This window comes from Doryrhamphus excisus, linkage group LG21, assembly GCF_037039965.1.
Source record: "Doryrhamphus excisus strain RoL-2023G ecotype Guam linkage group LG21, RoL_Dexc_Guam_v1.1, whole genome shotgun sequence".
NCBI classification, from domain to species: Eukaryota; Metazoa; Chordata; class Actinopteri; order Syngnathiformes; family Syngnathidae; genus Doryrhamphus; species Doryrhamphus excisus.
This window is the reverse complement of record NC_136377.1, coordinates 6,137,440-6,162,966: the sequence shown is the minus strand read 5'-3', so window position 1 is coordinate 6,162,966 and position 25,527 is coordinate 6,137,440. Positions and strand designations below refer to the sequence as shown.

Here is a 25,527-nt window from a genome sequence, read left to right as displayed (position 1 = left end):
CACACGAGGCCAAAAATGCATAGCTAGGTAGAAAAAAAACACATACATAAGTCACACTGGAGTATAAGTCGCATAGGCCAAAACTGCATAGTTAGGTAGAAAAAAAACATACATAAGTCGCTCCGGAGTATAAGTCGCACAAGGCCAAAAATGCATAATTAGGTAGAAAAAAAACATACATAAGTCACTCCGAAGTATAAGTCGCATAAGGCCAAAAATGCATAGCTAGATGGAAAAAAAACATATATAAGTCACACTGGAGTATAAGTCGCATAGGCCAAAACTGCATAGTTAGGTAGAAAAAAAGCATACATAAGTCACTCTGAAGTATAAGTCGCACAAAGCCAAAAATGCATAGCTAGGTAGAAAAAAAAACATACATAAGTCACACTGGAGTATAAGTCGCATTTTTTGCTGGTAATTTATTTTAACTACTTAACCAAAACAGACATTACGTCCTCTTGGAAGGCAAGTTCTAACAATAAAAGAATAGAGAACAGGCTGAATAGGTGTAAGATATGCTAACACAATGGTTATTCAGCTACACAAAAAATAAACATGAACACAAAAGGTGTCCAGTGTTTATGTAACATAAACACTTTTTTCATTTATAAGTCACTCTGGAGTATAAGTCGCAGGAACAGCCAACCTAGGAAAAAAAGTGCGACTTATAGTCCGGAAAATACGGTAACACAAAATTCAAATATGCATGCAAAACAAGACAATGTTGTCACCCGCAAGGTTTGCCGGGTAACTTCCCAGCATGCCTTGCTTTGGTGGTTTATCAATTAGCATAAAATGGTATTGGTTGGTATGTGTATTAGTGTCCAAGTGATTATTTTGTGAGTAAAACAGCTTCTTCAATGCCATGAAATTCCTTACAAAATGTTACATTTCTGGTTGTTTTTCTTTCTTTTTACAGGAAATGAGATAATCTGTGATTCAGGAGGGGAACCCATGATGCTTCCATCTTTTGCCACCTTTCAACTGTGGATGTTCGAAACCAAACTGGTGTCATGATGCTGTGAAAAGACAAAAAAAAAACAGACTCTTCATCATGCTTTTGGTATTTACTATGATTATTTATGAGCTGCGCAATTCACCCCCCCTCGACCCCCTCCCTCCCAGTATCCATGTATACGTACCTGTATCCGTACTGTTCTTATGTGGGCTCTGGATACAGGAAAAGAGACATTTATTGTATTTATGACTTCCAAAAATACAAATGGTCTGTTATTATAAAATACAAACCCCAATTTCTCTGAATGTGCCAACGTTTTTTTTTTTTTGGGGGGGGGGGTCAAAATGTACAGAATACATTTTGTGGAAAGGCGTTAACTACTGTTGTGATGGCAACAGAAAATAAGCACAAAAGGAAAAGCCAAAACGTGCAGGGATTTCCTGCCCCTGTGCCGTCCAATGGAATGTTTCTTGGTTTAAGTACAGAACAACGATCCGATGTGCTGGTAGACGGGCTTTCTAAAGGTTTGATTGTAATCCCGCCCCCCCCATCCTCTGTCCTCACGTTCATCTTCGGGACGGCGTGTGCCGCAGTCGTGGGATTTATATATATATATAAATATATATATAATGTATGTATCCCGTTTCCAAAACAAACAAAAACATGTCTGGTAACTGACTTTTTGTACTCTTGTTGTTTTGTAAATGTACAATAAAAAATCCATTTGCTGATGTGCGCCTGCGTGGTGCTCTGCGTCGGACGGCGTCCAAAGTGCTCGTCTCCATCCACCGTGAGGTAGTAATCAGGTCACACGGAAAACAATCCATGAAATGAAATGAAGGCCGTCAACTGTTGCTTCCAAAAATCCATGAAGTAAATCTAATACCTTCAGCTTGTAAAGCCTTCAGCTGCGTTGGTGCAGCCGGGCAGACCTAAAACAAATAATCAAGAAAAAAAAAAAAAAGCCTTATGGCTGCTTTGCTTGGCTCTTTTTCTTTTAATGCCTCCGCTCTTCTTCAGACCGACACGCGGCATAGCGCCCGGGTGCTGCATGCACCGAGGAGCGTGAAATTACCAAGACTTCTTGTCTGAAAACCCAAAACACACCCCCCCCCCCCTTTCCTGCTGAGACCAGGAATACCTTAGCCTTTGTCCGTGTCTTGGCATACACAAACCCACCAACACAATACAACAGGAAGTTTACAAATAAATCAAACAATTCATCCTAAAAGGGTTCAAGGGTTTGGGTAAGGTTAGTCTAGGAGTTAGGGTTAGGGGTTAAGTGTTAGGGTTAGAAGAGGTTAGGTTCAAGGATTAGTCTAGGCCCTAGACTCTAGGGGATATAGTTAGAGAATTAGGTTAAAGGGTTTGGGTTAAGGTTAGTCTAGGAGTTAGGGTTAGGGGTTAGAAGAGGTTAGGTTCAAGGTTAGGGCTTATGTTTAGGATTAGTCTAGGGCGATAGAGTTTGGGTCAGGGTTAGAGAGGCAGACGAGGTTAGGGTTAAAGGTTAAGTTAAAGGCTTGGATACAGGGTTAGTGTTCAAGGGCTATAGGGTTAGTCTACGGATTAGGGTTGGGGTAAGGGTGAGGGGTTAGGATTTAGGGTTAGGGTTAGTCTAGGTGTTAATGTTAGACATGTTAAGGTTAGACAGTTCAGTTAGTTGGTTTGAGTTAGGTTAGGGTCAAGGTTAAAGGTTTAGGTAAGAGGATTAGGGTTAGAGTTTGAGGGCTAGGGTTAGTCTATGAATTAGGGTTGGGGTACGGGTGAGGGGTAAGAAGGGTTTGGTATTAGGATTTGGGTTAGGGTTAGTCTAGGTGTTAATGTTAGAAGAGGTTAGGTTCAAGGATTAGTCTAGGTCCTAGACTCTAGGTGATATAGTTAGAGAGTTAGGTTAAAGGGTTTGGGTTAAGGTTAGTCTAGGAGTTAGGGTTAGGGGTTAAGTGTTAGGATAGAGGGTTAGTAGAGGTTAGGTTCAAGGTTAGGGTTTATGTTTAGGATTAGTCTAGGGGATAGAGTTTGGGTCAGGGTTAGAGAGGCAGACGAGGTTAGGGTTAAAGGTTAAGTTAAAGGCTTGGATACAGGGTTAGTGTTAGAGTTCAAGGACTAGGGTTAGTCTACAGATTAGGGTTGGGGTAAGGGTGAGGGGTTAGGATTTAGGGTTAGAGGGTTAGGGTTAGTCTAGGTGTTAATGTTAGACATGTTAAGATTAGACAGTTCAGTTAGTGGGTTTGAGTTAGGTTAGGGTCAAGGTTAAAGGTTTAGGTAAGATGATTAGGGTTAGAGTTCGAGGGCTAGGGTTAGGGTTAGTCTACGAATTAGGGTTGGGGTACGGGTGAGAGGGAAGAAGGGTTTGGTATTAGGATTTGGGTCAGGGTTAGTCTAGGTGTTAATGTTAGACATGTTAGGGTTAGACAGTTCGGTTAGCGGGTTTAAGTTAGGTTTGGGTCAAGGTTAAAGGTTTAGGTAAGACGGTTAGGGTTAGAGTTGGAGGGCTAGGGTTAGTCTACGGATTAGGGTTGGGGTAAGGAGTTAGGATTTGGTATTAGGATTTGGGTCAAGGTTAGTCTAGGTGTTAATGTTAGACATGTTAGGGTTAGACAGTTCAGTTAGTGGGTTTGAGTTAGGTTCGGGTCAAGGTTAAAGGTTTAGGTAAAACGGTTAGGGTTATCGTTAGAGGGCTGGGGTTAGTCTACGGATTAGGGTTGGGGTAAGGGTGAGGGGTAGGGAGTTAGGGTTTGAGATTAAGATTTGGGTCAGGGTTAGTCTAGGTGTTAATGTTAGACAGGTTAGGGTTAGACAGTTCGGTTAGTGGGTTTGAGTTAGGTTAGGGTCAAGGTTAAAGGTTTAGGGAAGATGGTTAAGGTTAGCGTTAGAGGGCTGGGGTTAGTCTACGGATTAGTGTAAGTGGTTCGGAGTTAGGGTTTGGGATTAGGATCTGGGTTAGAGGGTTAGGGTTAGTCTAGGTTTTAGGGTTAGAGGGGTCGAGGTAGGGATTAGGGTTTGGGATCAGGGTTTGGGTTAGGAAACAGTTTTGGATGTTGGGGATGAAATAGAATGAAATCTAAATCTCTTATGTCAAATGTATTCTAACCTTAAACGACGTGTAGACAAACAAGAGTAAAGGATGACAGCTAAGAAAAAGATTTACAACACTGACCTTCTACAGAATGACCCAACACTCCTTATCCTTTAGCCCCGCCCCCCCTCGGCTATAAATCACTAAGTCATCCATTAGGCTGGTGACAAGGCCAAAACGCCCATCGGGCTGAAAAGGAAGACGCTGGATGGCCTGAGAGGAAAAACCTGCTCTCATTCCAAAATGCAAGCCACCAATTTCCATGTCCATTTTCTCCTGACAAGAAAGACGAATGCGTTTGACTTTTTTGGGGCTGATGAGATGAATAAAACTGGGATTAGGACACGCCGGGTGCTGAATGTTAAAGGAACTGGTTCTTTTTGTCCAATGACATCTTAGATCAACAAAGTTTCACTTGAACGTGACGTTAGAGATCATGAAATGCTCGGAAAGCGAACAAACAATGGCTGCATCCTTGAACATGTTAAAGGATCAACTATGAAATTGACACCCATAACTAGGCAGTCTTCCATATTAGCCTCTCTTTGGTCGTTTGGCAGTCGAGGTCAAAAGAAAAGCAGACGCTTGATTATTGAATTCAAGAAATAACTCATGGCAAAACAAGAAGGTGGTGTCTTCCTTCGTGTTTTGGTAACAATCATGTCTTCAGTGAAGGTAAAGGTCACCTTACCCAAATCCCTTTAAAGGTTCATTTATCCCTTTTGTTCATCATTTATATGCATGTATATTATTTCTTATGGGAGAAACTGACTCGGTTATGCTAGGAGTCCACTAGGCTAGCGCTAGTTGGTGCCAGTTCAATTTGCTGTGGCGCCGAGCGGTCATTGGTTTTACGAACATGTCGTATATATACACACCGTATTTTCTAGCTCCGGATTTTAAGTCTCACTATGCCAAAAATGTATACTTAGGTAAGAAAAAAAAACATACATAAGTTGCACTGGAGTATAAGTCGTATTTTTTGTGGGTAATTTATTTTACAAACTACTTGACCAAAACAGACATTTTGTCCCCTTGGAAGGCAAGTTCTAACAATAAAAGAATAGAGAACAGGCTGAATAGGTGTAAGATATGCTAACACAATGGTTATTCAGCTACACAAAAAATAAACATGAACACAAAAGGTGTCCAGTGTTTATGTAACATAAACACTTTTTTCATTTATAAGTCACTCTGGAGTATAAGTCGCAGGAACAGCCAACCTATGAAAAAAAGTGCGATTTATAGTCCGAAAAATACGTAATTTGGACGGTAATGATTCTTTTTTCAGTCGATTACTGTATTTTCTGGACTATAAGTCGCTCCGGAGTATAAGTCGCACAAGGTCAAAAATGCACAATTAGGTATAAAAAAAACATACATAAGTCGCTCTGGAGTATAAGTCGCAGGAACAGCCAACCTATGAAAAAAAGTGTCACTTATAGTCCAGAAAATCCAGTATTTGGACGGTAACGATTCTTTTTTCAGTCGATTACTGTATTTTCTGGACTATAAGTTGCTCCAGAGTATAAGTCGCACAAGGCCAAAAATGCATAATTAGGTAGAAAAAAACATACATAAGTCGCTCTGGAGTATAAGTCGCAGGAACAGCCAACCTATGAAAAAAAGTGCCATTTATAGTCCAGAAAAAAAGGTATATAGCTGTTGTTTTTTGAAAAATCTGTACTCAGCAAATCCCAAAGCCCTGCATGTGTGTGTGTGTGTGTGTGTGAACTAATAAGGCAAGAATACAGTAGGACGGGATTCATTACTGTGTGCGCCTGGATAGTAGAACTGGAGACTTTGTGTAGAAACATATGGTGTTAAGTGAAGGAGACAGATGAAGGCTAATCCCTTTGACGGTCTTGTGTACACACACACACACACACACACACACACACTGTAAATTCTTCCCAATGTTAAGTTAAGCTCGGTCTTTGTTGTCGGAAACGGTAGCTGCTTGTCCGTCCAGTGAGACTTCACACACGAAATCCAGAAATGCTGTCGGCAAGGACAAAGCAGCGACTTCTTAAATAGCCCACACATTTAAAAAAAAAAAAAAAAAAGTAGATCCTGACAGCAGCTTATAAAGGATGCAGACAGTAAAGCCCTTCTTTACTCGGCGACCCCAGTCCCATTTGACCCGGGTGACCCACATACAAGACGAGGATTAAAGAAAAAAGATTGTTGTGCTTTGTGGTTAGTTCAAAGACGTGCTGATTTCGGGATTCACTGGAAATGTTACACAGTCTTTTGATGGGATCTGATGAAGAAGCCATGTTTTCACAAGCAGAGTTAGGACAAACTAAGTCCAATAAGATCATCACATTTTTTGTCATGATGGCGGGTAAAATTACATTTTTTGCAAATATAAAAATGTCAATGCATTGAAACGTTGCTCAGCTTTATGTTATATGAGTTGTTTTTATCCATTTATGAGTATTTAGCATACTTAGAAAAGGGATTTCAGGTCGAAATCCACACTTTTTTCGTCACAAACGTTTCACATAATGACGTCACAAATGACCCTTCACTGGTCTTTGCAGGATATCTTTATTTTCCAACTTCGTTTCTACGGAGGTTGAAATGTGACCAAAGGCTCCGTTGAAGAAGGCGAGCACATTTCTTGTGATTTATCTCATCCTTATGACGTTTTATCTCACAAATATGAAGTATAACAGCGGATATACAGCAGCAAGACACCAGCTAAGACGGTTGGAGTAGCGTGGTAAGCTACAACAACAAACTAAGACGTACGCACCGGAACTAAATAGACGGGGAACATAAGTGGCAACAGGTGTGAGTGAAACAGAGAAGCGGGACACTAACCCAGGACAAACAGGAAGCACTATCAAAATAAGAGCATGAAACAGGAACTAAAGCATGAAAGTAAGCTAACCTGTGACAGAGGCTAGCTCAAGGACCGTGACAAAGTCATTACTATGATGTTTCTATTTCATAATTATGTCTTTTTTTTATCTCGCAATTATGAATTTTCGTCTCCTAATTATTACGTTTTATCTCATAGTTATGACTTGTAATCTAATTATGAGTTTTTAATCTCACAATTATGATTTCTTATCCTCTAATTTTTACGTTTTGTTTCATGATTATGACTGCTAATCTAATTTAGACTATATTTAGATCATAATTATGACTTTTTAATCTCACAATTGTGAATTTTTTATATCCTAATTTTTACGATTTATCTCATAATTATGACTTCTAATCTAATTTAGAATTTATTTAAATCATAATTATGACTTTTTAATCTCACAATTGTGAATTTTTTATATCCTAATTTTTACGATTTATCTCATAATTATGACTTCTAATCTAATTTAGACTTTATTTAGATCATAATTATGACTTTTTAATCTCACAATTGTGAATTTTTATCTCCTATTTTTTTACGTTTTATCCCATAATTATGACTTATTATTTAATTTAGACTTTATTTAGCTCATAGTTATGACTTTTTAATCTCACAATTGTTTTTTTATCTCCTATTTTTTTACGTTTTATCTCATAATTATGACTTCTAATCTTTCTAATCTTATGACTTTATTTAGCTCATAATTGTGTATTTTTAATGTCAAAATTGTGATTTTTTTATGTCCTGTTTAAAGTTTATCTCATAATTATGACTTCTTATCTAGAAATGTCAACTTTCATCTCATAATTGTGACTTTATTTAATAATTTAGCTTCTTAGCTAGACATTTGAACTTTGATAACATAACTATAACTTCTAATCTAATTATGACCTTTTATCTCACAATTGTGATTTTTTTAAATCTCCTAATTTTGATATTTTGTCTTATAATCATGAATTTTTCATAATAACAGTTTTGATGCCATGATCTAAGAAGCTGTGGATGGCTAGCCACTCAGGATGCAGAGACACAGTCGGCAGATTGCACGTAAAAAATGGTTTTATTGAGTATTTTATTAAAGGAAACAGAGGAAAAAGGCTCCGTGACGACAAAACAAACCAGCAGAGGTAACACAAAAATATAAAAACATAAAAACGTAATTGAGGTGATGACAGGTGAGGCCACAGCAGTCGGTTGTAATGAATCAGGAGGCTTTTAAACCTCCCTGATTGGAATTGCCACCAGCTGTGTGCAATTACACTGGAGTCAAGCTGATGCAACTTCCCCATAACAGGAAGTGCAGCACACCAAAATAAGAGCACAAGACAGGAAGTGGTAATTCCTGTCTTTTTATTTTGACTTATCTCATACGTGGGACTTTTTAATCATATAATTTCGATTATTAAATTGAAATGTCATCTTTTTATTTCACATATGACTGAATTTAAAATTTTTTCCTCATACTTATGGCTTTTGATGTCAGAATTTCAGGCTGTTTAGCTCATAATTAAGACTTATTTTTTAGAAATATCGAGTTTTTACCTCACACTATCTTGTCATTTTTTCATCTGGTAATTTGGCCTTTTTATTTCATAATTAGGACTTACCTTTGGGATATTTTTTCTCTTTTCAGTGACTTCCATACGTTTCAAAACTTACAAACGCGAGGAAGTTTTCCTTCACAGAAAACTACAATATATACTTTGTGTCAAGTGTGGAACGTTAAAACATCAAGAAAAAAAAAACAAACTCGGTATTGTTCAAGCTTGCGGTATAGTATTAAGTTAGTTCAGTTAAATGTGAATTTAAAAAATGTACTGCCATGTACTTCTACTTCTACCATGTACTTCTTTTCTTGCATTAACTTCAGGAAGAGGCACAGCACTGGAACTATTACAATATAAAAAATATATTGGAATAAAAAATGAATAAGAAAAAGGACATTCTCAGCAGTGTCATGAGAAAGTGCCTGATATCTTTCCTATTTCCAATAAAACCATAAAAACAGTAGGATGAGGCCATAAGCCAACCTGAGAAAAGCATCATGCATCAAAAACTCCAAACATCATAAAGTTAGTCTTCGGTCAATTGTTAACATATTGAATGATTCTAAGAATAACAAATTATCCTAAGCTGTAAGAACGCCCTACGTGTTAAAAGGTTTAGCATTCCTGCCGGGATAGCGGCCGCTGTACTGAGCCTCCATTTCCTCCATCCAGTTCCTGCTCCAGTCCCATGCAGGAACAGTTTCCAGATCCCTGATTGAGCCGCCCTCGGCACACAATGACGGGTACATGGCGCCGAGAGGGGAGGCGGGCGGAGAGAAATCTGAACATAGAAGATACGGTCATGATTTATATTTTTATTAATCAGGAACACAACACTTTTTATAAGGTGCACTTCTGCCACCTTGTGTCTTCAATTGTGGAGTTGCATCATCACCTCTTTGTGCAGGGGTCGGCAACCTTTACTATCAAAAGAGCCGTTTTACCCCCTCAGCTCACTTAAGAGCCGCAAAACATGATTTAAAAACATCTTATAAATCTATGTAGGTAATTTTTTTTTTAATTAAATTTTTTTTTTTCCATTTTTAATTTTAACAAGTTTTAACAACAGAATACAATAAATAGAAGTGCAGCGTTAATGTGTGATGGATGCCAACTCATAAGTTAATGATAGTACCATCTTGGTTAAACCTCAATACCTGACGCCTGAAGAAATGTGCAGCGAATTACGAGTCTACAAAGATTTTGATTGACTGCCAAATTTGGAGGGAATTTTGGGGTATCAGAGTCGATCGAGTATAGGGTCTCACAGAAAGTCAGATTAAAAAAAAAAATCATAACAAAGACGCGTATTTTCCCCATTCGGGTGTAAAAAAAAAAAAAACGTAACAAAGAAGCTTAAGAGCCACATGTGGCTCTGGAGCCGTGGGTTGCTGACCCCTGTCTTTGTGTCTCTCACACGAAGAAGCGGACACATCGACCATTAGGACGTGAAACGTTGCCTACATTCATTCATTCATTTTCTACCGCATTTCCTTACGAGAGTCGCTGGGGATGCTGGAGCCTATCCCAGTTGTCTTCGTGCGAGAGGCGGGGTACAACCTGGACTGGTGGCCAGCCAATCACAGGGCACATATAGACAAACAACCATTCACACTCACATTCATACCTATGGACAATTTGGAGTCGCTAATTAACCTAGCATGTTTTTGGAATGTGGGAGGAAACCGGAGAAAACGGGGGGAACATGCAAACTCCAGGGGGTGGAATTGAACCCTGGTCTCCTAGCTGTGAGGTGTGCGCGCTAACCACTCGACTGCCGTGCAGCCCCACATTGCCAACATGATCAAGATAAAGACGGTAAGGATCGGCTATGAAATAACCACCATCAAAATCTCTATACTTCCTCTTTGCGTCTCCCTCCATTGCAACGCCCCTTCCAGTGTGCAACCACATGGATAAAAGTAACGTATTGTTCTGACTTATGTGTCAATTTACATATAGTTTACGTATAAGTTCTATGACTTCCTGAGAACTGAAAGGCTTTCTGGTAATACAGACAAAGGTTTCACAGAGTGACCAATGAGGTGTCACGATGGGAGAGGGTGATGGATTAAAGTTGCTGAATGAAAGTAATTGCCTTGCGCCGCCTTAGATATCAAAGGTTCTTATCTTCCAACATGGAGCCACTGGTGCATATCCATCGATGAACCCACTCAGACATGGACGACACATATTAGGTAAAGAGGCAAACCTTGACAGATGACTGCATGGCTGTATGAATAGTTGGGACTTTTGAGCTGAGGGCGCCACCCAGTGGATAAATGTAGCATTACACTACTGGATTATTGTGTACATTGACTTACCTGACAAAGAAGCTCCACTTATGGACTCCGCCGTCACAAAGTGGGTGAAGTTGCTGCTGTCATTGGTGTAGCAGCTGTCCACTGAGCTGATGAGGCTCGTACGGGCGCTGGCAAAGTTCCCATCAGTGATGGAGCTCCAGGTGTTCCACAGGGAGCCGTCCCATTCGCTGTAACAGGAGGAAGGTGAGCTCTGAAGGCGGGCGCGGTGAAACCCGATGGGTGGGACCTGATAGGATGTGTTACGGTCCATTTGGGTGGACGGGACTAGGTCAGCGTTGTAGATCATGCCGGTGGTCAGAGGACGGAGACGGGAGACATGTTGCCCAGGAAGGACACTGATGAGATACGATAATGACGTGCTTAGGAACGACAATATATGTAACACCAACATGGCAGGTATATGACTCACGATGAGAGCTCTACATTTCTAAACAAGATCATGTTAGCATCCTGTTTCTCTATGTCGTCCAGAAAAATGGCCGCCCCACAACTTCATGTACCTAGATTCCTCAGCGTGAAGTTCCAAATACTGATTGGCTTCCTGCGCTGTCAGCGTGCCACCCTTTTCTTCAATATAGGATGAAGCGGACAGGTGGCTGTAAGGGGGGCGACTGTCGTTGGAGGTGGCGCCCCCCGCCTGTGCGTGGTAGCCCGGGGTAGCACACACAGACTGAAGAGAGCCCAGGTCTACTGTCATCTTGGTGGAGCGACTGGATCTGGGGGAGAGACCACACACATGTAGACGCTGCTTACGGACTGAGCTGTTCCTGCCCAGTTCCTGTGCCATGGCCGACTTCAGCCCCCCACTCAGTGATGAGGAAATGATGAGCGGCCCAGGATGTGTTCTGCCTGAGGTCAGCCCGACCCTGATCAGGATAAGCGGTAGAAAATTGATGGATGTGTTGTTCTTACCCTTCGTCTGAGGTCACACTGTGAGTGTCTGCAGTTTCCTCCAAGTGTAACAGTGGTGGGCGTGTCCACGTGTCCAATAGGTGCAGGGATGCAGAGTATTGCAGCAGCCGAGGACAGCCAGCACCTCCATTATACTCTGGACAGACCAATATACATTACATTACATTACATTACATTACATTACATTAGATTGATGGATGGACGGATGGATGGAGACATTGGATGGATGGATGGATGGATGGATGGATGGATGGAGAGATGAAGGGAGGCAGGGAGGTAGGGATGGATAGATGGAGAGACGGACAGATGGACGGACGGACGGGTGGACGGACAGACAGACAGACGAGATGGATAGATGGATATATGGATAGATGGCTAGATGGAGAGATGGATGGATGGATGGATGGATGGCGAGGTGGAGAGATGGATGGATAGATAGATGGATGGATGGATGGATAAATGGATAGATGGATGGAGAGATGAATAGATAGATGGATGGAGAGATGAATAGATAGATGGATGGATGGATGGATGGATGGATGAAGGATGGATGGATGGCTGAAGGATGGATGGATGGATGGATGGATGGATGGAGAGATAGATAGATAGATAAATAGATAGATAGATAGATGGATAGATGGATAGATGGATAGATGGATAGGTAGATGGATAGATGGATGGATAGATGGATAGATGGATGAAGGATGGATGGATGGATGGATGGAGAGATAAATAGATAGATACATAGATAGATGGATGAAGGATGAAGGATGAAGGATGAATGGATAGATAGATAAGTGAAGTGAAGTGAAGAAGTGAGATGAGTGTTTATACCAGGCTGACCTGATGGGACGTGGCTAAATCTCTGTTTGCAGACACTAGTTGGACCAGCCTGGTCCACAGTGGCTACGATGGGGACACTGCTCACTGCGTGCAACTCTGCAAGTTAACACACACACACACACACACACACATACTGTAGTCCTGAGAGAAACGCTGCATTAAAATTCACATGAATTAAGAAAGACAACCAAAAAGTAGTATAAACAATGTAATAATATTATAATAAACATCCACCTTGCTTAATGTGCCTCTTTTCCCTCAGCACGCCCATCTTGGGCTGAGGTCGTATGGACTGTTTCCATGGTAACATGGCCTGACTAGTGAGGAGTGAGGTCCCAGGTCCAGGCTGAGTGAAGATCTGAATGGTCTCAGCTCCTTGCTGTTGGGGCAGACCGTGAGGCACTTTAGGGCAACGTCCGGGACTGTTGAAGGTCTTCAGCCCGTTTCCCATCAGGTCAACGTAAAAGGTGCCGTAGACACTGCAGCTGTCAGTCACAACAGGAACAGCTGAGTCCATGCAGCTTGGCTCCTTATTGGTTGGCACCGGAAAGCCTGGTGAAGCATGGATTGGATGTGAATGGAATGTTGCAGATCGGTTAGATCAAGTACAGATCCAAGTCAGTCATGATGACAAATTATACTCACCTGCACTCCTGATCCCTGAATGTTTGTGACCTTGAGCCCACAGGTCTTGGTACTTCTGGTTCAAAGCTGGTCTCCAGGCCACAGAACTCCAAGGAGAGTCTGGTGCTGTTATCCTGAATCATATAGTCAAACACTTTCAGGATTTTGAGAGTTCTGGCTTTTCCAAATATATAAAGTCACATCTTTACCTGTGATTTATGAAGAGATCTTCAGTGGCGAGTCCATGCAAACCTGTGGAGAAAATCAGAGAAACGTCCTACATTTGTCTAACTGTGAATGCTTTAATATTTTGTAATATTGTTTGCATACTTTTAGCCCGCTCACGTCCTGCTATACACATCCTGCTGTGGCGTTTTAGAAGGCAGACAGCTGCAATCATCAAAAAGCACCACAAGAGGGCACCAATGCTGCCAATCAGTACGGGGTCCTGAAGCAGGGCCACAAATGTAGACTGATCCAGTCTGGACCGGCTGTCTGTCTCAGAGGTAAATCCCAGCTGTGGGTCTTAGATAAACAGAAATATATATTATCCTCATCAAATAAACAGAAAATCATTTTTCAGGTGTCAATTTGCTTACTTATGACAAATCCATGAGGGTCACTTAGCATTCCTATTCCAGCACCATTGACAGCGGCAATAGTAATCCAGTAGCGTTTCCCTGGTTGCAAGGAATACACATCAAGACTGCGTCGGCTGCTATCTACGGTCCAGTTTTGGTACTGCTGCTCATCCGACTCGGCACACCATACCTGAGGAGAATAGTTTGGAAAAATAAGTGAAAATGTCAACAGTTTTGAGTTTTGGCTGAAAAATGTATTTGCAGCACAAAAAAACAAGAGTTTGTGCACAAACAGCTTTATGATTTTAATAACATGTTAAATTATATTCAAGTGAATTGCCACCAAGTAGGATATTCAATATTGATAAATAGAATATTTTCATAGCTATGTCATAGAAAACCCATTTCTGATCTGTTTTCTAAATATGCTTTTTAACATCATTTGAGTCCTCAAGACATGAACTAACACCCCTATAGTCACCTTTACATTTGTATTACCAAATATAGTAGCTATAATCAAAAGAAAATACGACATATTAGCCATAAAAAAGCTAATGTTGACTCACACATTAGCAGTACCTTGTTTTTTTGTGTGTACTTCCAGCGTATTTGCGTCATTACAATAGCCATTTAAGTGTCACAGCTAATGTGATCCATAGGCAAACTCATTGATAAGTTTAGTACAAGTCTAGTCTTACCAAACAATTATTGACACCTAGCGGCCGATGTACAATATAGTACTGCATTGACAATAATAATACTTCTTCTGCCTTGTATTTGTATTTGACTAAATTTAGGCATGGTTCATTTCATTAGGTAATTTAAAAAATATTAATTTAGGCCATGAGGAAGTACAATTTGCTTAAATGTGCATTAAAAATTGCATTCATTTTCTACCGCTTATCCTAACAAGAGGCGGGGTACACCCTGGACTGGTGGTCAGCCAATCACAGGGCACATATAGACAAACAACCATTCACACTCACATTCATACCTATGGACAATTTGGAGTCGCTAATTAACCTAGCATGCTTTTGGAATGTGGGAAGAAACCGGGGTACCTGGAGAACATGCAAACTCCACACAGAGATGCCCGAGGGTGGAATCAAACTCGGGTCTCCTAACACCCAGATACTCTCATTTTAAATGTAATGAAAAAAACACTATGAAGGTAAGGTCTAAAACAGTGATTGGGGATTACCTGGTAACCCTGGATGATCCCATTGAGGGAGTCGGAAGGAGGAGGCTCCCAGTTCAGGTGGATAGAGTTATTGTGATTATGGCTGACGGTTATCGACACGGCCAGCGGAGCGGCACCGGGCACTGCGAATAAGTCATTAGTCAGAAACCATTCAATTTGAAGAATATAGTCAAATCTTAGTATGAGTACAAATACCCACCTGTCTCTGGGACTCTGAGGAGCTGGGTGTTACTCTCCCGTCCGTACAAGTCGCTGCCGTACGGGCGAACCTTAAACTCATACTTGTAGCCTCTCTTTAAAGGGCCAACCTGTGCTTGAAAGCTTGGCACCGTCACTTTTATTGCCACCCAGTCTGAGCTGGCAGGTAACAGAGAACGGTAAAGAACCTCAAAGCCATCCAGGTAATGAGGCTGAGTCTGGAGGGACTGGAGCTGAAAACAAGCATGTATAAGTTGGCATTCTCTGTAAAACTCTCTGAATCGGTGTTTACATACCTCCCACTGTACTTGTGACATGTTGGACCCTGGGGCCGTGATGGTGACATTTTCTAGAGTCACACGCAGGGCTGACAGTTCTTTGTGGAGGTCTTTCTGTTTTGTGCTGGAAGCTATATAAAAAACATAAAGAATCAATGTAAACCAGTGGTCTCAAACACGCGGCCCGCGGGCCAAATGTGGCCCGCAGGACACTAGTTTGAGGCCTCCGCCTTGATATGAAAGTTTAATGTTAGTGCGGCCCGTGCAAGTTTGATATGGATGCTGTATGGTATCATGTACCCAGAAAAAATTATTATGTTTGATTAATGTTCATGTTAAAGGTTAAATAAATGTTAATAGTTATCCTCCCTATCCATGTGGAAGTGGTAAGTTTTTGGCTATTTAAGTTTAAAGGAAATAACTTGAAGGCTACCGTTTAGGTCGCTAGCTCTCTAGTTTGCGAGTTAGCATGTGTCTCAAGACCCTGCAGTTGCGCAATATGTTGTAAATAAAAAAAGAGTATAAATGTGACTATAGTCGTGTTTTGTCATGTCTACAGGGCAAGTAAGATATTTGAGAACAGTGGAATGTTTTATCAGAGCTTTTCTTGTAGAAAATCGAAACCAAAGCAAAGTTTATTCATTTTTCTGTTTTTAATAAATGCGTTTTTTTTTTTCCCTGCCTCCCTCCCCCAGTCTCGCCCAGACCCGAGCTCCAGTGGCCCCCAAGTAAATTGAGTTTGAGACCCCTGTTGTAAACAGTTTAGAGGTACATTTTAACAGTGGTGACTACGATGGTAATGGTTTTATTTCATTTGAACATACATCAGATTACAATTGAATGCATCACATAATCAGTTCACAGTTCCACATGTCCAAAAGGAATAGGAAGAAGCAAAGCTTATTAAATCCTACCCCTCCATCTGGTACTTTTACTGTAACTGTTAAATTTGTTCACTTCCTGCTTTCCTATTTTATTTTATCACGTACTGAAGTACGAGACCATACAATGACATAATGGGTACCATAGTAAGTGTCAATATAGTGATATATATATATATATATATATATATATAGCACATCATGACTGGTTCAAGACTCTTCATCCTTGTATTTAGCAAACATCAACTGCTTGTATTGTTTCTTGAATTGGCTCATCGTTGTGCATTGTTTGAGGTCCTTACTCAATCCATTCCATGGTTTGATTCCACATACTGAAATGCTATGGCTTTTTAACGTAGTCCTAGCATATAAGTGTTTCAAATGTAGTTCTTCCCTGAGATCATATTTCTCCTCTCTTGTAGAGAAGTATTGGATGGCATTTTCAGGTAATTGGTTATTTTTTTAGCCTTATGCATTATTTTAGCTGTTTGAAGATTAACTATATCACTATGGAACACAAATGAGACAGATTGGGGCAGAACAAAAATGTATCTTGGCATAGATTTACCTTCAACAAGTAGGTTCGCGGTAGCACTGACCACACCGACATCATTGACTGCAGTGCAGGTGTACTTGCCAGCATCTTGGATGGTCAGGTAATGTATCTGGAGTGTCTGGTCCGGGTTCACAAGATACCTGTGAAAAAAGAGTAGCGGTTGGTTTTATTGCTGATGAGCTGTACTAAAATTTAGGTTTACACATTCCCAGCACAGAACATTTATTGTAAATGATAAAGAAAACATTTCTATAAGTCACACTTTTTTTCATAGGTTGGCTGTTACTCCAAAGCGACTTATAAATGAAAAAACTGTTTATGTTACATAAACACTGGACACCTTTTCTGTTCATGTTTATTTTCAGGTTTATTTTGTAGCTGAAAAACCATTGTGTTAGCATATTTTACACCTATTTAGCCTGTTCTCTATTCTTGTTAATACCTGCCGTTGGGCAGTGGTCCCTGCTCTCTGCTCCAGACCACAGCAGGTGGAGGATCACCTTTGGCTTGGCAGTAGAACTCGGCTGACTCCCCCGTTCTCACCGACACATTTTCCGGTTTCAGCACCAAAACAGGTTTTGCTACAGAGAAGCAAATATTTTCTTAACATTAAATTTCCTTTGCATTGTATTACACATGAAATGATTGGGCCTCATTCACAAACTGTCCTTAAAGATGATCTATTCTATTCAAGAAGATTCTTAAGAGCATATTTGTGAAGTCAGGCCCACGTATTGTATTGCCACATCATTATTAGTCGCTATAGAGACGTCAAACCGAGCACAGTGAGCCGCGCTGCCCTGCTCTCTCGCACCCCCATAGTGTTGCTGGCCACACACACATAGGCACCGGAGTGGTTCTTCTCTGTAGGATCGATGATGAGCTTCCCATTCAACTCCTGTAGCACACAGAAAAACACACACAGAGTAGTGGAGGAAGAAATCATGTAAGAGTTGCATCATGTTAGAAAAGAATGAGACCGAGTCATTTTTGAAAACCATGCTGTGCACACTTCACACACTTCAAACCTACTCGGGAAATAAATGCATACAAGTACATGTCCATGACAGGTGATTCACAATGGGAAAAACATGTATTCAACCTCTGATTCTTTTGCAAGACCTAGTAAGTGATGTGTACATCTCACTCATTGAAGCAAAGCATACCGTGTAGTGGAAGTCAGTGCTGTTGACTGGCAGTCCGTCTTTCCTCCACATTATATTTGGCTCTGGGTGTCCCACGGGCGGTCCACAGTTTAAGACAGCCACCTCTCCCTCAGCCACCTCGACATCATTGGGCTGCACAGTGAACGCGTCTTGCAGTGCTACAACAATACAGAGTTTGAAGGTCATGTGCAAAAACCAAACATGCTCATAAACAATAAAAAGCTTATGATTTGAAGTCGATATTACATGTTCATTTATGTACTACAGTTAAAAAAGCCCATTTTTTGCACTTTGTATAGTGGTCCTTGAAAGCACCATAGTTGCGATGAAGCAAAAAAACAGTGATTCCGATTCCATCCTACATTACTATGTATTACTGGTGAATACATATACATTTTGGTAATGGTTATGAAAATGGTAATGGTTTTATTTCATTTTAACATGCATCAGATGCATACAATTGAATGCATCACATAATCAGTTCACAGTTCCACATGTCCAAAAGGAGTAGGAAGAAGCAAAGCTTATTAAATCCTACCCCTCCATCTGGTACTTTTACAATCAGTAACTGTTACATTTGTTCACTTCCTGCTTTCCATAATAGTTTATATCTCTTTTATACTTTAAAATATAGATGAATAAGTATGTGATGTTATGAATGAAGGGCGGCACGGCGGTCTAGTGGTTAGCGCGCAGACCTCACAGCTAGGAGACCAGGGTTCAATTCCACCCTCGGGCATCTCTGTGTGGAGTTTGCATGTTCTCCCCGTGCATGTGTGGGTTTTCTCCGGGTACTCCGGTTTCCTCCAAAAACATGCTAGGTTAATTGGTGACTCCAAATTGTTCATAGGTATAAATGTGAGTGTGAATGGTTGTTTGTCTATATGTGCCCTGTGATTGGCTGGCGACCAGTCCAGGGTGTACCCCGCCTCTCGCCCGAAGACAGCTGGGATAGGCTCCAGCACCCCCCGTGACCCTCGTGAGGAAAAAGCGGTAGAAAATGAATGAATGAATGTTATGAATGAAATAATTACGACAATCAAAGTCTTCCTCTTACTTGCAATGTGCAATGATGCATTGTGGCTGACGGCCGTGCCCGCGCTGTTCCTGGCCACACAGGTGTAGATGCCCTCATGGGACTGGCCATGTCTACCCACACCCACACCCACACTCAGGAAGAAGAGCCTGTCATCTGACAAAAACATGGGCTGTAGCTGGCCATCTCCCTTGGAAACCTCCAACGGCTGGCCATCGTGCAGCCACTCGATGGTCGGCTTCGGGTTGCCGTCCGCCCGGCAGGAGAATGTGGCAGGTTTCCCAAATTTCACCACCACATCAGAGGGGTGGTGGACGATGCGGGGGGGCGCATCATCAGCACAAACTCTGGAGCCTGTGAAATGGCAAGATAGAATTTGTTAATCGGGCACTGATTGCTCCTGTGTAATGGACAAGAAAATTAAAAAAAACAAATACAAAACTAGACAAATGAGTAGTACTTTTACAAGAATAAGTACAAAAAAAGTCCTAATCTAATGAGAAGTCAAAATATTCCGGGAGAAAATGATTTTAATTTTATGAAAATAAAATACATTGATTTTTAAGTTAAACATACAAAACAAAATAATTGTTGGAAAATTAGTTTGGGGAAAAAGTTATGATATTATGGGAATAATGTCACAATATTCTGAAAAGAAAATTGACAAAGTTTATTTAAGAAAAAAGTTTAAATATGTGGGAAAAAAAGCAAAATAAAATAAAATAAAAATACAGTACGCCTTTTCACCTATACCACACAGCTAAATGCATTTTTTTTTCATGATAGGAATATAAACTGCTCAAAAAATCCTGTACAATAACTGTGCAATAAACTGTGCAATAACCTTGCAATAAACATGTGGCTTATAATGTATATAACTTCTTTATTTTGCACTTTCTATGCTCTTGTACTCTGTTTATGCTGCTGTAAAATCGTACATTAGCTAATGTGGCTCTCGATAAAAAATTGCATTATTTGGATGATGCTTGGTGGGCCAAAAGAAAAGCTTTGGTGGACTGGATGTGGCAAACGAGCCGCCTATTATGGACCACCGTCTTAAAGGGAATATTGTGTGCTTGTAAACATAGTCATTGTCTAAATTTGTGGCTAGCAGGAATGCCATTGTTTGAATTTCCTGCAGAGTTGGATGACCACAACTAAGGAAACGGAGACCGATGAGCTTCCTGATAAGACAGGAAGCTCAAGGCGCTCAGGAACGTCAACCTTAACAAAAGAACATAAGAACAGTGTACTTACAGCCAAAGAAAATACACAGTTGAGTATTCCTCACATGGACTTTTTTGAGCTGTTTGTAAACTTGAGAAGAAAATAGCATATGTGTGGGGAATTAATTCAGTTATTTATGCACAATTACATTTGAAACTACTCCCCCTCATTTAAAATCAACCCCCAGTTTAAAACTCAACATAAATACAAAGTAACCAGCTTAAATGTTATTCTTCAGACATTATTCTTCAGCGTCCTCAGTTCATGATGCCCGGAAATGTTGGAAAAAAATAGCTAACAATACCCTATTTAACCCACACCCATTTTTGCTTCAAGGAAAATGATAGCGGGGGGGGGATACTATACGCTTTTCTGTTCAATATTGTTGTGCATAGTACCATAAATGTACTTGAAACTGAATTAAACATTTATTCATTCCAAATAATCACAACTCTAAAATGTATTATGTATCTTATTATTAACATTTTTGGCTGCTGGGTTTGTGAGGTGAATCTGAAATCTGAAAAAAAGGGGTGTCCATATGTGATATGGGCCAGCACTCTTGATTCTGAAGGCCTTGGGTCGATTACATTGACATAGCAATACATAGAAGCTAAAAAAAAAAAAAAAAAACACATGCACTACTGGATCAGCCACATTTATTACAGTGTGCAGGGAATATTAGGCCTTTTTTGGGAGCAGAGAATTTACTGAAGACCTATAACATGGACAGTTATAGGTCCATAATAAAGCATTACAATTGTTAAATGGCTTTAAAATAATCCTCAAAAGAGCTGATAAACTTCTAAAACTATTAACCCTGGTACAACTCCACATAAGGGTGAACTCCACATAAACATCAGTCGATCTCTACCCAAAAACACACCATGATAACATTTAATCAATTAAAGTGGACATGGTCTGCCATTTTATTTGACGATGTATATGTAAGAATGCTACATTAAAAGGAGCTAATGCTTTACCTTATGTAAGAAGACGGAAGTAACCAAAGATACTGAATAAACTTACCTGTCAGAAGAAGTGTAATTATCACGGAGAACAGCCTGGCATCACCTCTAGTCATCGCTCATTAAATATATTCAAATGTGTGTTTTCGTTTTTTCTTTTTAACGAGATTATATATACTTATTGTAAATGTAGACTCTTACAAAATATACAAATATAGCCGAGAATGTATGAAAACCTTGTGGTGGGTAAAAACTTGACCGGCTGCTCGAGCAACACTCGGCTGAAACAATCAACTTCCTGTCAGCGATCTTTTCAAAGTAAAATTAAAGACCACCCCTTTCAAATTATAACAGCATGAAACAACTGAAACTGAAATTAAAAATAACGAAGTGAAGTTAAACAAAAGTTAATAAAAAAAAGTGTGATTTAATTACCGTAATTATTAATGATTTATTTTCTCACATAATAACTTTTAGGGGGCTGTATAGGTCAAAGATCAGGGTTAACTATACATAAAATAGATTCTGATGCTTTTTTTTCCGCAGTATCACATCTGCATACCTGAGTACTATGTGTAAAATTTTTTTTATATTTTTCTAAGCAAAAACAGTGACATAATTGAATCAAATGGGCATTTGAAGGGCTAAAAACAATACAAATATTTACATTTTTACAACTCAAGTTGATGGATCGATCTAAGCAGCAAAAAAGCTGCAAAACTATTAATATATTGTGTTTTTATCACAGTTTTTTGGGGAGAAACTTTCTTGTCTTCTAGAGCCGCGAAAAGGTGGGAAATTAAAGGCACCCAAGAGAGTTAAAGGGCACCTATTACAATTTTTCCACTTTTCTGACCTATAAATGTAGTTAGAATGTTGTATTATTGTGGTAAACGATGCCAAAGCTTCAGATAAGAATGCTCTGTTTCAAGCTGAGTGTGACCAATCACAGCGGAGTGGGCGTGCACAAAGGCGGGCCGTGGATAGAAAACATTAAAACAGACCGTTTTGGAAATCCAAGGAAATAAAACTGGAATAGGTGCAGATTCCGGAACATCTAGAAAGGAGTCTGTACCAATAATTATCGGACATGCCAATTTGTAACTGTAACTAATTACTTTTGTAACAGTACACATCTTTGATATGTATTAGTCGTATTTTAGTGAAAAAAGTCTAGTGTTTAATATCTCCGCCATTATTTTATTTTAAGCACTGATGGGTTTTTATGTCTTAATGTAGATTTAGCGATTTTAAACTCTATCCACTACATGACAAGGGACAATAAAAGTAGTCAGAAAGTAACCCAAATGAGTTCCCAGTTGACAGGATGAGAACAACACTCCCATTGCAGTGCAAATTTCCAGAGAAAAAAAAACAAGCACGACCCAGAAAAAAGTGAACTACCGCAAGCTCATTCCTTCTAAGGACCGCCATAAAGAAAGGATTGTTTAGTGAACTGTTTTTTCCGAGGCGCAGAAAGACCTTGGACCGAGTGATTGATGTTTATATTGATCCAACAACTTGGGCTTGATGGTCCCCGACATCAGCCAGCTTTTCAGGCCGCAAACAAAAGGTTTAGCGAGGATGAAGGATGAAACCCGGCTCAATAGAATCCATGAGATTGATGCAGGGCCGCCGTGTGCTTATGGGAAGGAACCTCGCTCACAATGAGGACTAAAGGTCAGAACGAGTGGCAGAATAGGGAAGGATGGTGGGATGGGAGTGAAGCAAAAGAAAGAATTTGTCAGCCCCAGTGAGCGATGAGATAAAAAGTGAGTGGAGAGCAAGAGTAAGTGCATTAAAGTGCATTTTAGATAAAAGCTAACCTTCTTCATAAGGCGTAACTATTTGGCAACTGCTTTATCAAATAAGGCAGGATTGCTCAAAGTGTATCCTTACAAAGAGTTTACAACCAATTTTGTAAATGCACCTTTACGGTAACCATTTTATCGAGAATAAAGTACAACCTGTGTCTGTCTAAGTGCGCCTTTACCGGAACCATTTTATCGAGAATAAAATACAACCTGTGTTTGTGTCAGTGTTAAATTTTATTAATTAGTTATCTTTTAATGACAGCAATGTGGAAAAAGTTTAGTATTAATGTGATTTACATAAATTTCTATTGGATACTTTTCTTTAGTTAGAGTCTGTTTTGGTCGGGCCTCTTGGAAAGGATTAATGACATTCTGTACAATAACTGTGCAATAAACTGTGCAATAACCCTGCAATAAACATGTAAACATGCTAAAAAAATTGCATTATTTGGATGATGCTTGGTGGGCCAAAAGAAAAGCTTTGGTGGACTGGATGTGGCAACGAGCCACCTATTATGGACCACTGTCTTAAAGGGAATATTGTGTGCTTGTGTTTGTGTCTGTGTTAAATTTTATTAATTAGTTATCTTTTAATGACAGCAATTTGGAAAAAAGTTTAGTATTAATGTGATTTACATAAATTTCTATGGGATACTTTGCTTTGGTTAAGAGTCTGTTTTAGTTTGAGCTGAACTTCTTGGAAAGGATTAATGACATTAACCAAGGCACCCATATATTAGTGGGAAAAAAAAATTGTCGTAATATGAAAAACAAACAAAACTTTTGGAAAGTAAGTTGCGACAAACATTGTAATGTTCCTAGAATAAATCCTAAATATCAGGGAATAATGTCATATATATGTCATATTATGAGACGAAATTTTGTTGAAATAGTTGGAGCAAACAGCAGAACTACAAAAAATTGACGTCATTTTCCCAGAAGTCATATTATAACAAAAAAAAGTAATATTGAGGAAAACAAAAACAAAATAAAGTTGTCATTTAAAAAATATGTGAGGAATAAAGTCAAAATTTGATAGGAATAAAATTCAAATATTATGATGAGAAAATTGGCTAATATTATGTAAATGCAAAGTTCAAATATTTGGTAAATAAAAAAAAAAACAACTGCCAAAAAATAGGGGAAAAAATACCAAATTTCATAATAATAATAGCTGTTTTATGAGCATATCTTTACAATATATCAAAGTTGGCCCTTGCATCCTTTCATTTGTCACTATGTGGCCCTTACTGGAAAAAGTTTGGACACCCTGAGCCTATTGTAACAACAGCATGCTTTTTCTGCATCATTTCACATGTCTCAGATTAGGTCTAAAAACTTTCTAACAGCTCACCTTTTCTGTGGTGTGTCCTGCTCCTGACATGTATATGCTGGTGTCCAAGAGCATTACCAAAATGCACCTTGAAGCGGGTCTTTGACCTTTTATCTCCGGGTTCTGTTGGACAGAGGTCTTGACATTTGCACCTCTGAGAGTACTCGGCCCACGTGTAGAGCCAGGATGCGCAGAGAAGCCAAGCACTGACCTTCATCCTAAATCCACAGGCTTAGCTTTCACTTCCGAGATGCCAGTCCCAAAAGCTGCATTACGTCTGCTGCGACACTCTTGAAAAATGGAACTTTACTGCCGCACAATTTGGATCTGAATGCTTTTAAGATGGTTTAAGATGATGCCCTTCATCTCACTCACTTGATGTTGCTCCTTTTTGGTCTTCGTCATCCTCCTCTGTGGGTCTTTTTTTGCTTTAAACAGGAACGAGTAGGCAGAAGTTGTCTGAAAAGAACAACAAAAACAAGATTCCACCCCGGAAAGGCAGCCAAGGGGTACCGTCTTATCCAACATCTGTGCCATTCATTCTAAAAGGAACAAGCCAGAGTCTGGGGGAGGAGGCAGGCATGAGGAGGTTCAAAAGAGGAGGTAACAGAGAAGCCTGTTTCCCCATCACCAATTAATTACATTTTAATGGATTAAATATATCAGTTTTGTGTGAGGTTATTTATAGCATCACATTCTTAGGTTATTTATAGCCTTTGAGACATAATCCCTCCCCCCAGCTAGGCATGCCCAGAACACTTCACCAGGCAGGCATTGATATCACAGTAAAAGAAACATAATCCATTCATCCATTTCCTTCTGCTTATCTGGGACCGGGTTGCTGAGTCCTTCCTAGGGTAGCTTTGACACATAATCCCTCCCCCAGCTAGGCATGCCCAGAACACTTCACCAGGCAGGCATTGATATCACAGTAAAAGAAACATAATCCATCCATCCATTTTCTTCTGCTTATCTGGGACCAGGTTGCTGAGTCCTTCCCAGGGTAGCTTTGAGACATAATACCTGCCCCCGGCTAGGCATGCCCAGAACACTTCACCAGGCAGGCATTGATATCACAGTAAAAGAAACATAATCCATCCATCCATTTCCTTCTGCTTATCTGGGA

The 25,527-nt window shown here is 40.0% G+C and overlaps 2 protein-coding genes across 5 annotated transcripts in view; one reads left to right on the top strand and one right to left on the bottom strand.

Moving 5' to 3' along the window:
* The window catches only part of robo3 (roundabout, axon guidance receptor, homolog 3 (Drosophila)), a 148,244-nt gene extending 146,538 nt beyond the window's left edge, over positions 1-1,706 (top strand). For 2 of the 3 annotated variants that reach the window (XM_058086497.2, XM_058086496.2), the window contains exon 27: positions 923-1,706. In XM_058086497.2, coding sequence (XP_057942480.2) covers positions 923-934 — 12 coding nt within the window. In that variant the 3' untranslated portion in view covers positions 935-1,706. The remainder of the gene's footprint in view (positions 1-922) is intronic. The other variant, XM_058086498.2, reaches the window with a different exon arrangement.
* Positions 1,707-7,953: 6,247 nt separating this feature from the next.
* Positions 7,954-25,204, bottom strand: robo4 (roundabout, axon guidance receptor, homolog 4 (Drosophila)). Of its 2 annotated transcripts, none has more exons than XM_058087842.2 (19): positions 24,423-25,204; positions 19,081-19,413; positions 18,024-18,181; positions 17,635-17,755; positions 17,300-17,438; positions 16,870-16,997; positions 15,439-15,551; positions 15,144-15,375; positions 14,945-15,066; positions 13,762-13,933; positions 13,493-13,687; positions 13,372-13,414; positions 13,184-13,296; positions 12,773-13,090; positions 12,539-12,634; positions 11,696-11,831; positions 11,284-11,499; positions 10,784-11,118; positions 7,954-9,240 (listed from the first exon to the last, which is right to left on the bottom strand). In XM_058087842.2, exons 1-19 carry the CDS (start codon positions 24,616-24,618, stop codon positions 9,059-9,061), a joined length of 3,348 nt encoding a protein of 1,115 aa, XP_057943825.2. In that variant the 5' UTR covers positions 24,619-25,204; the 3' UTR covers positions 7,954-9,058. The 2 variants fall into 2 exon arrangements, with proteins under 2 accessions (XP_057943825.2, XP_057943826.2); XM_058087843.2 differs by lacking the exon at positions 24,423-25,204 and adding an exon at positions 21,316-21,624.
* Between the last annotated feature and the right edge of the window lie 323 nt (positions 25,205-25,527).

Coding starts and splice junctions, on each gene's coding strand:
- robo4 (XM_058087842.2), bottom strand. CDS start 24,618: ATGAAGGTCAGTGCTTGGCTTCTCTGCGCATCCTGGCTCTACACGTGG. Junction 16,998..17,299: donor GGACCACTGCCCAACGGCAG/GTATTAACAAGA, acceptor CTTTTTTCACAG/GTATCTTGTGAACCCGGACC. Junction 13,688..13,761: donor CCCTCATGGATTTGTCATAA/GTAAGCAAATTG, acceptor TGTTTATCTAAG/ACCCACAGCTGGGATTTACC.